Here is a 14358-nt window from a genome sequence, read left to right as displayed (position 1 = left end):
CCAGGTGACAAATATTCCAGAGAGAAGGATCTGTTATCTCCTGATTCCCAGAAGTATGCCAATATGATTTCAGAATTGGCTAATGAGAAACAGGGGCTAGACAAGAGTGGAAGGCCACATTGACATGCCAGGGCAAGGGTGTGTGTGGGAGCTGGAGTGAGCCCTGGCCTGCCAATGCAAGGGTGCAGGAGCTGGAGTGAGGTGAAACTAAAAGTCATGGCTTGTAGTAGCTTCTTGGCTAGAGTGGTGAATCAGAAGCCCCATTGTAGATGGTTTCTGACTGGGGTCTGCCTTCCTCTGCCTCTTCCTACTACCTAGTTACTTGAGAACATTTAACTTTGAGTATTACTCTGTCACAAGCGTCAGAAAACTAGGATTTTTCTATATCTTTATATATTGGGGAAAATGAAAACTAGGAGGCCACCATATTAGTAGCATGGTTGATGGCTACCATCTGGTAGCCCTCAGCCTCCTAGAATGGGCTGGGCCCAGAGACTCGAGGATGCAAGGAGACCATCTGGAGATGAATAATCACTCCTGCAGTGTGGCTGGAAGGGAAGTGGCATCTCTGTGTCCTTAGCCATCTCATCCAAATCCACAGTGCCCCTCACTTAAGCAGAGGCCGCTCCTTCATTGAGTTCCACTGGGACTCCTGGAAGATGACTCCACACAAGACAATGGAACGACTTTAGAACTTAATTGCAGAGAAGCCCTTGCAGTCAGGAACTTTAAGATCTAAATCAATTTTCATGATTAAAGAACAGCGTTCATGTGACAAACCGTGCCTGTGGATTTTTAAACAAACAACAAACATGAATTTACACTTGACTCACATTTTCTGTGTTGTCTTTGCAATGATTGCAGAATATTGTTTCCTTTCCATGAACTCGTTTACATTCTGTCTTGGAGTTAAGTGACTTTTGGGACTTGGCCTCATCATGCCTTCTTGGAGTTTCTGTGGAAAGCGGGGACAATTACAGCTTGGCTATTTTGGCTATTTTGACCATCTCAAAGGCTCCTTCCTTTTGCTTTTCATTAAGAGATGTAAACGTCCCTTAGTCGGAGTCTTAGGCTGCTTGCTTCAGCAGCAGAAGTGGAGAGAAAGTCCAGGCAGCAGTGGAATATCTTGCTCGCTCGCCCTTGCAGTGAGGAGCATTTGCCCTACCAGCCCTCCCATGAAACTTTCAGGAATGAGGAGTCCTGGTGGCTGAGTGACTTCCCAGTTAAAGAGATTTCACATAAAAATTGATTGCTACAGTTAGCTTTGTGCCCCAGGCAGGCTGGTCCCCTGCCCCAGAGAAGCTTAATATCTTAGCTGTGAAAACCAAGACCGGAGTCGCCATTAATTCCTGCGGGGGGTTGAGGGGGGCGGAAATGCCCACCAGCCCACCAGCCAGGCACTGCACAGACTGATTCCCTGTGGGGGAGACCAGCCCAGAGCCCTCTCCCAGCAGCTGGGGTCCCTTAGCAGAAACCCCTGAGACAAGTGAAGCTAAGTGAAATGAGTGCTTCCTCTGGTCTGGGTGCAGTTAGCCCTGAGCTGGACAGCTGTGACGCACTGGCCAGGCCCCCAGTGTTTGGCTGTCCTGTCTTCACTTGTCTGCTTACATCCTGTGTCCTTATCCATGGGATCCAGGTTTCCCCAACAGGACTCTAGATCATTTCTAGAGCAGTGATTGCTCTCTCCAACAGTTAGTAAAAGGCTGAGGGAGGAAATAGTGTTTTAATCCTGGTTAGAACTTTGTTTGGCGTGATGCTACTATTCTACCTGTGACAGTGTTAGAAGGTTAAAAGTGGCCTCACTCCTGGGTCTTGGGGCATCACATTTCAAAGCCCTTGGGCAGGGCACCAGTGACCCTGTTCTGCCCCACCACCACCCCCAATCACTGAGGAGCCATTTGTCACCAACGTGCTCAGTTTCTCTTGAGTGTATAGTTGGGATACTACAGGCAAACACTTTACCTGAAAGGGTGTGTGGGCCCTGTGGGCCCTGTGGGCCTGTCTCGAACTTTCTACTATATTCTGGATCTGCCATAACAGTAGGGCGCCTAAACCCAGACAGTAAAGCTCAGAGAAAGCAATGAAAGAATCCAGCCTCTAAGTCAATTTATGGTACATGCAAAGCATGTTTTTCAAATATTTACAGAGTCTCGGGGGCATTACATCACTATTCCTAGCTGCTTTGAATGTTTTCTTATGACTCAGGCCCAGTAGAGCCCAGCGAATCCATTCCTAAGAGACTCCAAATGCATGTTTGTTCCGGGCTTCTCTAAGGGAAGTCCCCGCACAGAGGGAAAAGCATTCCCCAGCTCAGACCATATAGCAGGGAATTATTAATGTGCCGTTGGGTGGCAATCAGGTTCCCACCAAAAAATGCCATCTTTATTCAGTTTACAAATTGGTGGGAAAGGGCCAGGCTTTCAGAGACACGAACTCTCAAAGCAGCCTGTAGGCACAGGGTTTGGGTCTGTTTTGTGCTTCCAAAAAACGGGTGGGAATGATTTTTGAGTGACTGGAGATGGGCTTGTCATCAGCTTCCATCCCAGGTGACAGAAGGGCCTCTGGGCCCTTATGAGAAGTCATGGAAATGCCATCATTCATTTCCTTCATGGGGCAATGGGTTGGCAGTCTTCCAGCAGACTGACTGGAGGCAGAGCAACTGCAGCAAATCCAGGTCCCTTGAGTGTGGGTTATCCCCGAGGAGACATGGCCTGGAGACCAGAGCGGTGTGACACTGATGCAGTCCTTCCTTCTCCCTGATGGATGACTTAATCCTTGAAAGCTTTCCCACCAGCACCTCGTGCTGGTTGGTCAGCATTCATAATGCTATCTCTGAGGCTAACGCTCCTGAGAAAGTGAGCTGGCCATGATACTGTTTAAAGACAGGTAACTCCTGGGTTCCAAAGGGAAGGCCCCCAGATATATTGGCCCCAAGTGTGCATAAAGATACATAAAAAAAAGAAAAAAAAAACTATAAACGTAAAATTTTCCAGCAGTGGTCAGAATGGAGCACCTAAGAGTGAGACCTCTGTGACTCCCTAGGGGCTCCCAGAACCCAGAGGCCACAGCAGGGGAGGGACAGACTCAGCATCGAAGTCCCTATCCTCCCTGTATGAGATTAAGACTTGGGTATCCAGCACTTTGCTTGTTTTTCCTCCCCAGGAGCATCCCCATAGTGCAGGTGCTACGGACCACAGCCCTGACCAACGCCTGTGCGGACCACTCAGACCAGCGTGTGGTGTACCTGGAGCATGTGGTTGTCCGAATCTCTATCTCACACCCACGCCGGGGCGATCTCCAGATCCACCTGATTTCTCCCTCTGGAACCAAGTCTCAACTTTTGGCAAAGAGGTGAGGCTACTCTCTTCAGCATTTGCTCATGAAGGCCCTAATTACTCTGGATCCTGGCAAGACCCCCTGCACAGGGAAATGGGGGGTTCTCTCTGGGTCTATATAGGCAGGACCCACAATGCTGAAGAGCAGGCCAGGGCCTTTGAAACAGCCCTGTGAAACTTTAATCTTCAGGAAGAAGTAATGGGAGTTGTTGCCTGCTGGGGTGGAGTTCATTGCTCTTAGAAGTACAGTGAAGGTTGTGACCATCCTATATGGTTGTCACTTAATTAAGCTGAGGTACCCCAATGTTTGCTTTCCTTTGGGAGCACCCCTCCACCCCCCGCACATTCAGTTCTGAGCTGCTCCCAAGGGCCAGGTGTGGCTGGTGAGGTGCAGGGAAAGTTCCCAGGCTGTTCTCCAAAGCCTTCTCCCACAAAGGCTTGAGCTGGGATTTGGGGCTGTAGGCGCTTCCTCTGCTTCCTGCAGGGTTTGTTGGAAGGCTGCACTGTGCAGTTATGTCTTGAATGTCTTACGTGTAGTTGTGACATGACAGCAAGTGCTTGGATAGACTTAAATAGCTTTTGGGTAAACAGAGCAGAGGAATTTGTAGGAGCCCGAGGGAACCCAGGGAGAGTTAGGATATATATTGTCTCTTTCTAGCTAGGGAGCAGAGTGAAAAGTTTCACAGTCAACCTAGTATTTCTAGAATTTGCATGTGTCCCTCAGCCCTTGAGGAAGCACCTGGGATTAGGTACCCTGCCTGTTGTAGCACTTATTCTGGGATGTCGGAAGCGTGGGAGGCAAGGTATATAGGAAATGTTCTCACAAGGTCAGACAGAACCCATCATTTTTCTTATCTACTCTGATGACGCCTGTTGTGTAAGACAGAGCTGTCAGAGAGCAATGAAGTGTTGCCAGCATCACTGTCCCAAGCAGAGGGGATCTGGGCAGTGCCCCCCAGCCCTCTATGTGGTCTCTGGGATCAGCAGCCCCCAGATGGGCAGCAAGCAGCAGGCGCTGTCCTCAGTCAGCCCTAGAGCAGTCAGCCCTAGAGCAGATGTAGTGGGTGGGTTCCAAGAGTCCCTACCAACTCCCACCTTCCTAGCAGAAGGCATCTCCTCTCCTGAAGGTGACCTCAGCCATGCTCAGCCACACTCAGTCTTGTTCAACCTCTACTGGGAGAAGGCCACCAGGGGCATCCGCTGTGTGAGGGAGCCAGCCAGCAGGCGGAAGCCCGATGATGTTTCACTTAAAAAAAAAAAAAAGAAAAGAAAACTTGTCTAAAGATCTACTTTTCTAGCATATGTTGAAAACTTGGAAGCTCACCTTCCTGGGGCCCACTTTTCTAGCCTGGCTAGCCCCAAGTGGAGGGCAAGTTTGCCTCAGGGTATTTGTGCTGCTTGCTCTATGCTAGGTCCTGGCCTGAGCATTAGACTTTCTGACTCCTTTGTGTCCTCCTCAGAGGCAGAGTTTGCCTGAGGGGTCCTGGTGTAGGTATTCAAGGTCATAAAGAGGCTTTGTGGCTGGGGGCTGGGGGCAGTGTAGGCAGAGAGATGCAGGGAATACTGGCTTGTGCTTTAGCATGGCGAGGCAAGATTTATCCCAGCCTCTGCACATCCCACCCAGGCTCCTTCTGGGACCTAGGCACTAGGCCTCTCTTTATTCCTCATCTGGCTATGCCGTTCCACGCATCTATAAGCATTAAGAATATAATAAGAATCAAATATAATAATATAGATTAATGTGTTTGGCTACTGCTCACGTCCTGCTGAAATCAGTCCAGCCCTCTGGACTATTAAGAACCTTCCAGCACTTAACAGGCCCACTTCCAGCTCCAGTTTCCTTCCCCACCAACCTGTCACTCATCCTTCTTCCCAGTCCAGGTGCTTGAGGGCCCTGCGACCCAGAGTGGGCCCCGTGGGTTTCTTAGGAATGCCATGGTTGCTAGCAGGGCCTGTGAGTACTTGAAAAAGCACTGCCCTGGGGCCACCAGGCCGTCACTCCAGTCTTGGGAATTTGGTGTTTTGCCAAGAGTCTGTGCATGATATCAAGATTGAGGTTGGGATCTGTTACCTTCTGCCTTACTCCATATCTTCCTGGACTCTGTAAGCATTTCAACCTGCCAGTGTTCACACTGGAAGCCGGCATTCCTAAGAGCCTCAACATCTACAAGTTGCCCTTGTTCTAGCTCCTGTGTGTCAGGTACTTGGCTTTGTATGTAAGTCAACCTTGACCTTGGCAGTTTCTTAGCACTATTCCCCTGCAGAGACAGTTCCCTTGAAAAAACATCACATCATTTCCAGAGTCCAGGGAGCCCCCAAACCAGAATGGAATAGAACTTCCATATTTGAACTGCTGATGAACAGTATAAGAGTCCAGTCCTGAGGGCAAGTTCTTATCTTCAAGTAGGATGCCTAATTTAAGAGGGCTGGGGGTGCAGCTCAGTGGTGGAGTACGGGCCTGGCACGCACAAGGGCTTGGCTTCACTCCCTCAATGGTGCCAGGAAAGGAAGAAGAATTCAGTAGTGGCTCTTTTCTGTTTCTTTTTGAACTACGCAAAATGGAGGGGCCTGAAGGCCCAGGGGCTTGTGGAGATAGCTGAGGGAAGACCTTTGTCTTGGTTAGGGTTTCTATTGCTGTGAAACACCATGTTAAAAAGCAAATTGGGGAGAAAAGCATTTATTTGGCTTACACTTCCACATTGCTATTCATCAAAGGAAGTCAGGACAGGAACTGGAAGAGGGCTGGATCCTGGAGGCAGGAGCTGATGCAGAAGCCATGAAGGGGTGCTGCTTCCTGGCTTGCTCCTCATGGCTTGCTCAGCCTGCTTTCTTATAGAACCCAGGACCACCAGCTTAGTGGTGGCACCACCCACAATGGGCTGGGCCCTTCCCTATTGATCAGTAGTTGAGAAAATGCCTAATAGGTGAATCTCATGGGGGCATTTCCTCAACTGAGGCTCCTTTCTCTGATGACTTTAGTTTGTGCCAAATTGACAAAGGAAACCAGCCAATACATTCTAGTCTGGAAGGAAAAGGGGGGTTCATCATATCTTCAAAGAGTGGGTGAGCTCCACCTGAATGTGTTCAGGAAACGTCTTCTTCCCTTCCCCAGGCCTCTCCCAGGGAAGCGCATGGACCAGTCCAGACTGTTATGGGGGCACTGGAGGCAACCTTGCCTTCCAGATGTTAGGGAGGTTCTGTGAAATAATGGAGGTGGGACTCAGCTCTCAGAGTTTGGAAAACAAACAGCAAGACAGTCCTATGGCGAAGGGCACTTGCCTACATGCCTACCTGACCTCGATTCCCTAGGGCCCACATGGTAGAAGGAGGAGAGCTGACCCGTACCCCGAGGTGGGTGGGTCAGAGTCCTCCTTGAGCTGCCCCATCCCGGGCCTTCGCTTTCTAACCCAGCATTTCCAATTGCAGATTGCTGGATTTTTCCAATGAGGGGTTCACAAACTGGGAATTCATGACCGTCCACTGCTGGGGAGAAAAGGCTGAAGGGGAGTGGACTCTGGAAGTGCAGGATATACCATCGCAGGTCCGAAACCCAGAGAAACAAGGTCAGTGGCCCTCGGCATTTCACAACCTCTTTTGTGTGTCAAGGCTTTATTTAAAGGGAGTGCTGCTGGTAAGTCTTTGTTTCATGGGGATAACATTCACCACCATAATCATTTTCAAGGTCAGTAAGATTCATGGTGGTGTGCAACCATCCCATCTATCTCCAGAAGGCCTCACCCCTTCAGAGGCAAGCACGCCCATCCCCTCCTCAGCTCCGTCGTCGCTTTCAAGGTCACAGTATGGCATAGTGTACATCAGACTACACTGCTTTCTTGACCAAATAATGCTCCACTAGACAAACTTACTATTCTGTCATTGGCTGATAGAAACACAAACGATTTTCAGTCTTTCCTCTCTGAGTTGGGCTTTTAGGAACACCCGTGTACGTGGACCTGGGTTTCATTTCCCTTGGGTTTATACCTGGGAGTGGCAATGCTGGGCCTGACTCTGTGTGGGTGTTGAGGTGTGGGGCTTCTCCATGCCTCCATAACACTTGCTATTTCCTTTTCTTTGTGCTAAAAACCATCCTGTGGGTGTGAAGTGGTATCTGCGGTTTTGACTTTCAATTCCCTGATGAAATAGCTTTTCATGTTCTTCTCGGGTTTTTTTTTTTTTTTTTTGCGTATATTCTTTGGGGAGATGTTTGTTCAAGTATCGTGCCTTTATTCTTTTAAATTGGTTTCCTTGCTTTTGAACGTTGAGTTGTAAGGATTTTTATTACATATTTGATTTAAAAATATTTTTCTCATCCGGCGGGTTGTGCTCACTTGAGCGATGGGATCCTTCGGTACACAGAACTTTGTGATGAGGTCCAGTTATCTTGTTTCTCTTGATTGTTTTTTTTGTTTTTTGTTTTTTTTTTGAGGGGGGGGAGTAACATTTTTTAAACATGGCTAACTATCCTAGCTTGCTTTCTGTTGCTGCCATAAACACCACGCATAATCAAATGCAGCTTGGAGAAAGAAAGGGTTTATTTGGCTTACAAAGTCCATCGTCCAGGGAAGCCTGGGCAGGAAGAGGCAGAAACTGAAAGAGAAGCTGTGCAGGAGGGCTGCTTACTGGCCTGTTCCTGATGGCTTCCTCAGTTACCTTTCCTATACAGCCCAGGCCTGCTTGCCCAAGGACAGCCTATATTGGGCTGGGCCCACCCATCTCAATTAACAATCAAGAACACCCCCACCCGCCACAAGATGCCCACAGGCCAGTCTCATGGGAGACTATGACTCAATTGGGGCTCTCTCTTCCTGGATAACTCTCCTTGTGTCAAGTTGAAACAAGCACACTAACATAGTATATGATGGTTTGAATGTAATTAGCCCCCATAGGTCCATAGGGAATGACATTATTAGTAGGTGCAGTCTTGTTTAGAGTAGGTGTGGCCTTGCTGGGCAAGTGTGTCACTATGATGGTAGACTTTGAGGTCTCATATGCTCAAGCTATGCCCAGTGTGGCACACAGTGCCCTTCTGTTGCCTGTGAATCAAGATGTAGAAATCTCAGCAACCTCTCCAGCACCATGTCTGCCTGCATACCGCCATGCTTCCCGCCAAGACAGTAATGAACTAAACCTCTCAAGCTATAAGCCAACCCAATTCAATGTTGTCTTTCATAAGAATTGCTGTGGTCATGGTGTCTCTTCACAGGCATAAAACCCTAACCAAGACACAGTGTCACAGAAATTTACTCCTATGTGCTCTTCAAGGATTTTGTAGCTTTGGCTCTTCAATTTGGATATTTGGAACCATTTTAGCTAATCGTGGTGTTTGAATAAGAATGCCACCTGTAAGCTCGTGTGTTTGAATACCTGGGCCCTGGTTGGTGAAACCATTTGAGAAGGATTTGGAGGCTTGGCCTTGTTGGAGGAGGTGGGAGGTGTGTCATGGGGAGGGGGGATTTGAGGTTTCAAAAGCCCATGCCATTCCCAGCTAACTTTCACTCTGCCACATGCTTGTGAATCAAGATGTAAGTTCTGTTCCAGTGCCATGCCTGCCTGCCTGCTCCCTGTCATGACAGCCTAATCTTCTGTAACTATAACTCCCCCCTAAATAAAACCTCTCTTTTATAAGCTGCCTTGGTCACGGTGTCCTCTTACTGCAATAAAATATAACTAAGAGACTAAAATGTATGTCTTGAGAAGAGGAGTCCAATTCGTCCTTTTGCACAAGGCTATTTTTTTTTTGTCCAAGTACCATTTATTGAAGGTAATATTCTCTCTCCATCACATGACCCAAACACTGCTGTCAGAGCCCACTGGTGATGGGTACAAGGATTTAGTTCTGGCCTCATAAATTCAGTCTTCCAGTTTTTATTTTTCAAAATTGTTGTGGCTATTTTGAATTCCTTCTAAATTTATGTGGCTTTCAGGATGACCCTGTGGATTTCTTTCTTTTTTTTTTTTTTTCTTAACTCTTTTTTGTTTTTGTTTTTTGTTTTTTTGTTTTGTTTTGTTTTGTTTTTCAAGACAGCGTTTCTCTGTGTAGCCCTGGCTGTCCTGGAGCTCACTCTGTAGACCAGACTGGCCTCAAACTCAGAAATCGTCCTGCCTCTGCCTCCCAAGTGCTGGGATTAAAGGCATGCGCCACCACTGCCCAGCTTTTTTTAAACTCTTATAGCAGTTAAATCACTTTGGGGCATGTGGCCATCTTAATAGTAACTCTCCTAGACCATCAGCATGGATACTTTCCTGCCCATCAGCTTTTCCCTTTGATTGGCTTTATTTCACTGGTCAACAAGGTTTAGCTTCTGGTTTTCAGTGTTCTGGCTTTGTGTTGCCTTGCCTACACTTAGTACTTACAGAGTATCTTGTTCTTTCCAGAGCTATTCTAAGTGAAATGTTTTTCTTATTTAAATTTACATTTTTATTTTATGTGTATGGGTGTTTTTGCCTGTGCCACAGTTGCATGCTTGGTGGCTTGAAGGCCAGAGGAAGGCATCAGATCTTCTGGAACTGGAGTTACAGATGGTTGTAAGCCACTGTGTGGGTGATAGGAATTAAACCCAGGTCCTCTGAAAGAGCAGCTAGTGATCTGAACCACTAAACTCTCTCTACAGACCTTGCTTTTCTTTCTTTCCTTTCTTTCTTTCCTTTCTTTTCTTTTCTTTCTTTCTTTCTTTCTTTCTTTCTTTCTTTCTTTCTTTCTTTCTTTCTTTCTTCCTTCCTTCCTTCCTTCCTTCCTTCCTTCCTTCCTTTCTCTCTCTCTCTTTCTCTCTCTCTCTCTCTCTTTCTCTCTCTCTCCTTATTTCTTGTTAAGATTTACTTTTATTTACGCATACATGTATGTGTGTATACATCTAATGTGAGTGATTGCCATGTGCACTGAGGTACCCAGAGAGGCCAGACGAGGGCATCAGATCCTCTGGAGCGGGAGTTGCAGGCTGCTGTGAGCATCTGACAGAGCTGTTAAGAGCTGAGCTCTGACTCTTTGAAAAAGCAACAAGTGCTTTTAATTACTCAGCTTTCTTTCCAACCCCTAGAATTTTTTCCCTTAATTTTTGTTTTGGATGATTTGTGTCTCTGATAAGTTTTATACCTCTCCATAACTCCTTCTAGTTAATAATTTATCTAACAAATATTTATTGAGTACGTACTATAGAACAGACATTGATCTAGGCCATGGAGTTAGCCCAAGAAAGAAAGCTGGGGTAATCATCACATCTCGTAGTTACCCCCAGAGGCCAGTAAACTTTCCACAGCTCTCTGTGGATCCATAGTTAAATACACAGTCTAGGCTGGGGGTCTTTCTGAGCACTCCTGGGGTTTGCTTTCACGGCTCTGTTGTTGTTAAGGAACACTGCCATCCCCTTCCTATGAAGAAACATCCCTTCAGTCTTCGTTTGGATTTCATTGCTGTGAAGAGACACCATGACCAAAGTAATCCTTAGGAAGGCAAACATTTCATTGGGGCTGGCTTACAGTTTCAGTCCATTATCATGATGGTTGGAAGCATGGCGGCCTGCAGGCAGACAAGGAGTAGAAGGAGCTTCTGCACCTCCATCTGAAGGCAGCCAGGAGGAGGCTGTCTTCCACACTGGGCGGAGCTTGAGAAGACTGTCTTCCACACTGGGCGGAGCTTGAGCACTAAGAGTCCTCAAAGTCCACCCACGGCAACACACTTCCTCCAACAAGGCAGCATCTCCTAATAGTGCCACTTTCCATGGGCCAAGCATATTCAAACCACCACACCTTCCCTCGGTCAGCTTATGAATGTCTAAAATCCTCTTCCCTCAATTCACTTCCAGTTCTTATAGAGTAGATCTTCTAAGGCACTGGAATGTCATTTTATGAGGGTAGGGGCAGTGGTTTGTTTTACCCAAAAGGTTTACTTTAAACGAACAAGTCAGAATTCTCTCAAATTCACCTCCAGACTTGAACCATTATAAGAAAATATTGATAAACTCTAAAAATATGAAAGCATAAAATTTTAATGACTTTTCCCATTTCCATAGCAGAGGCTCTTAAGTTATTTCTTTTATAACCCCCAAAGCGTATGGATGTAGCTTTAAAGCTTGAGGTTGCTTTTCCGTGCCAGCCACCCAGTCAAGCATACATCACTCTGGGTAGCTCAGAGTTCTTGGCTCTGTGCCAGCCCGCTTGCCTGTGAGGCTGGTGCTGTGGGCAGAAGCACATGGAGGCTGATGGCCTATCTCTTCACCTCTGGGGCCACAGTCATTGTCTGTGTCGTGAGCAGAATACAGTGAGCTCGGGCAGATAAGAAGCCCTTTGCTGACTCCTGTGTCACTGTCTCCTAAGTTAGTGTCCCTGGCTCTGTTCTCATTAACTTTTCAAAATGAGTCTGAGCCTCTTTAACAGGGTGCCCACTGTCTTTGTTAGGTTTCTATTGCTGTGATAAAAACCATAATCGAAAGCATGAGAGGGAAAAGGTTTATTTCAGCTTACAGTTTCTGATCATACTTCGTCACTGAGGGAAGTCAGGCCAGGAGGGAGCTGAAGGCAGGAGCTAATGCAGAGCCTGTGGAGGAGCACTGGTTCCTGGCTTGCTCCCCATGGCTTGCCCAGACTGCTTTCTTATGTAACCCAGAACCACCTGCCCAGAGATCGTACCACCCACAGTGAGCTGATCCTCTCACATCTATCAGCAGTCACAGTCAAGGAAATGCTTACCTGCTGGCTATGTGATGGAGGCATTTTCTTAACTGAGGTTTCTCTGTGTCAGGTTGACGTAAAAACTGCACAGCCCTCCTCAGCCATGAGGTCACCCTCTGTAGCGGTCACATGGCACAGTGGATTCTGACTCCTGCTGATGCCTACCACCCCGGGACTGAGGAGGTGGCTCAGTAAATATAGTGCCAGCTGTGCAAGCATGAGGAGCCCTAGCACCCACCTCAAAACCAAGCACTGTGACGCATATCCGTGATCGCACTGATGGGGGCACTGTGACAGGAAGATCTGGGAGGCTTGCTGGCCAGCCATCCTGGCTGAATTGGTGAGCTCTGGGTTCAGTGAGAGGCCCTAGCTCAAAAAATAGAGTGATCATGGAAGACACCCACCATTAACCTCTGGCCTTTGAACACACGTGTGTGCACACATGCACATATACACGTACCACACACATACAGAAAAGAAAAAGAAGATGAGATGATGATGATGTCCACGAGGTCAAGTCATGGGATGATGTCTGTCAGTATAAACAGAATGCTGAGAGCAGGGCTGGGCTCATGTCCTCTGGAAGTGCTTGCCCTGCATGGCTGCAGTGAACCGTCACCTCACAGGCTCTGAGGTAACTCCTGTGAGTCTTCCTTGGTGCTCCCTCTCCTTCACACCCCCTCAGCATGCTACCAAGTTCCCTGATGGTCAGCTCTGCCCAGAGACCTCATCCAGTGCCACTTACCTCCGTACCAGATGATGATACTCAGGCCTGCCTCTCCCCACCCCAGGCTTGGCACCTGGAGTCTATCAGGCCCTGTGCTCCAAGCATCTCAAACAGAACTCCTAAGCAGCTGCCTCTTGTATCCCCCAGAGCATCAGCAACTTCTCTGTCAGCACGCTTATTCTTCCCGAACCCCAGAGTTCACCTTCATTTTCTCTATCCTCTCTCATCTCTTTTTTACAGCAGTGGTTCTCAACCTGACAGTCACAGCCCCTTTAGTGGGGGCTGAACTGCTCTTTCACAGAGGTTGCCTAAGACCATAGACAACAATTCACAATAGTAGCAAAATTATATTTATGAAGTAGCAGTGAAAATAATTTTATGGTTGGAGTCCATACAGCATGAGGAACTGTTTTAAAGTGCCCTGGCATTAGGAAGGTTGATAAACACTGGTCTCCGGGCTTCAGTGTAACCTCTCCCACCCAGCTTCTGTGCACTTGCCTCTCTTGGACTTTCTGTCCTGCCTGTAGTAGTGACACAGCCACTCACACAGAAGCCACTGAGCCCGCAGATGATCACACTCCTGCTGACTATCTCTTGGCCCTCAACAGCTCCCAGAGCAATACCCAAACTCTTAGCTAGCAGCCCTTCTCTGCACTTTCTGTTTCCTCTGACCTCTTAGCTATCCCCTGGCGTGATTGGTACAGCCCACCACAGGCTCAGGGATGCTCACTCCACCCAGAGCTGCCTGTAGATGTAGCTCAGACAAGGCCTCCTGCAGAGGTCTCATCATGCTATTCCTTCAATAAACACAGGTTCAGGACAAACATAAGGAGGAATAAAAGTCCACCCAGATTCTTACACACGCCAGCCAGTAGACCACGTTTGATCTTTAGCACTGACAGACACATACAAAATGAAATGTCTTCCTGCAATAAACAGATAATCAGATTTCAAAAGCCGACACTGACCTTTCAGTTTACTAGACGAAAGCCAGAGTGAAGGAAAACAGATCAGCATGGGAAACAAACTGTAGGCCGATTTGAATAGGTATGGAAAAAAAAAAAAAAAACCAAAACCTCAGACATTACCGAGTGAACTTCATCAGTGTCTCCACGGAATCATGCTCCCTCCAGGAACACAGCCTCCGCCCCTCACACTTAGTGCACACAGACTGGGAGAGGATGGTGGTAGGAGCAAACCCGAAGCTCATTTCCCAGGAGCGCCAGGCCATTGGGCAAGCTCACCAAGCAGGAGGCTGCTGTCCATTGGGTAGCAGAAAGCACAGAGGAGACAGATAGATGGGGGGAGGTGGCTTTCGCCACTGTGTATAGTGCTTCCAGAAGCACTCAGGGACAGGCTTTCATATGGATGTGCGTGCTTATTTCTCTTCATTAGAAATTGGAGAGTAGAACTGACACATCATAGGTAACTGTATTTAACATGTCAAGTACTAGCCAAACTGTTCACTCCACTGACTGTACCATGTCACACACCACCAGCAATGCAGAGAAGCCCAGGGCAGGGCAGGGTAGCAATAGAGAGCCTCGTGAAAGAGATGTTTGAGTAATCAGAGATGAAGGAGTGAGCTGCATAAACAATCTAGGGAAAGGACCTGACAGGCAAAGGTGTTGT

General features: G+C 47.6%; 1 protein-coding gene across 3 annotated transcripts in view; it reads left to right on the top strand.

Moving 5' to 3' along the window:
- Positions 1 to 14358, top strand: part of Pcsk6 (proprotein convertase subtilisin/kexin type 6) — a 188234-nt gene that overhangs the window by 115734 nt on the left and 58142 nt on the right. For all 3 annotated transcript variants that reach the window (XM_021166293.3, XM_029479538.2, XM_021166292.2), the window contains exons 12-13: positions 3163 to 3351; positions 6762 to 6898. In XM_021166293.3, the coding sequence (XP_021021952.1) occupies positions 3163 to 3351; positions 6762 to 6898 (326 nt within the window). The remainder of the gene's footprint in view (positions 1 to 3162; positions 3352 to 6761; positions 6899 to 14358) is intronic.

This window comes from Mus caroli, unplaced genomic scaffold (assembly GCF_978045245.1).
Source record: "Mus caroli unplaced genomic scaffold, Mus_caroli_1 scaffold_8, whole genome shotgun sequence".
In the NCBI taxonomy this organism is placed as follows: domain Eukaryota; kingdom Metazoa; phylum Chordata; class Mammalia; order Rodentia; family Muridae; genus Mus; species Mus caroli.
Note: the sequence above shows the minus strand (reverse complement) of the source record. Positions and strands in the feature narration are given on the sequence as shown.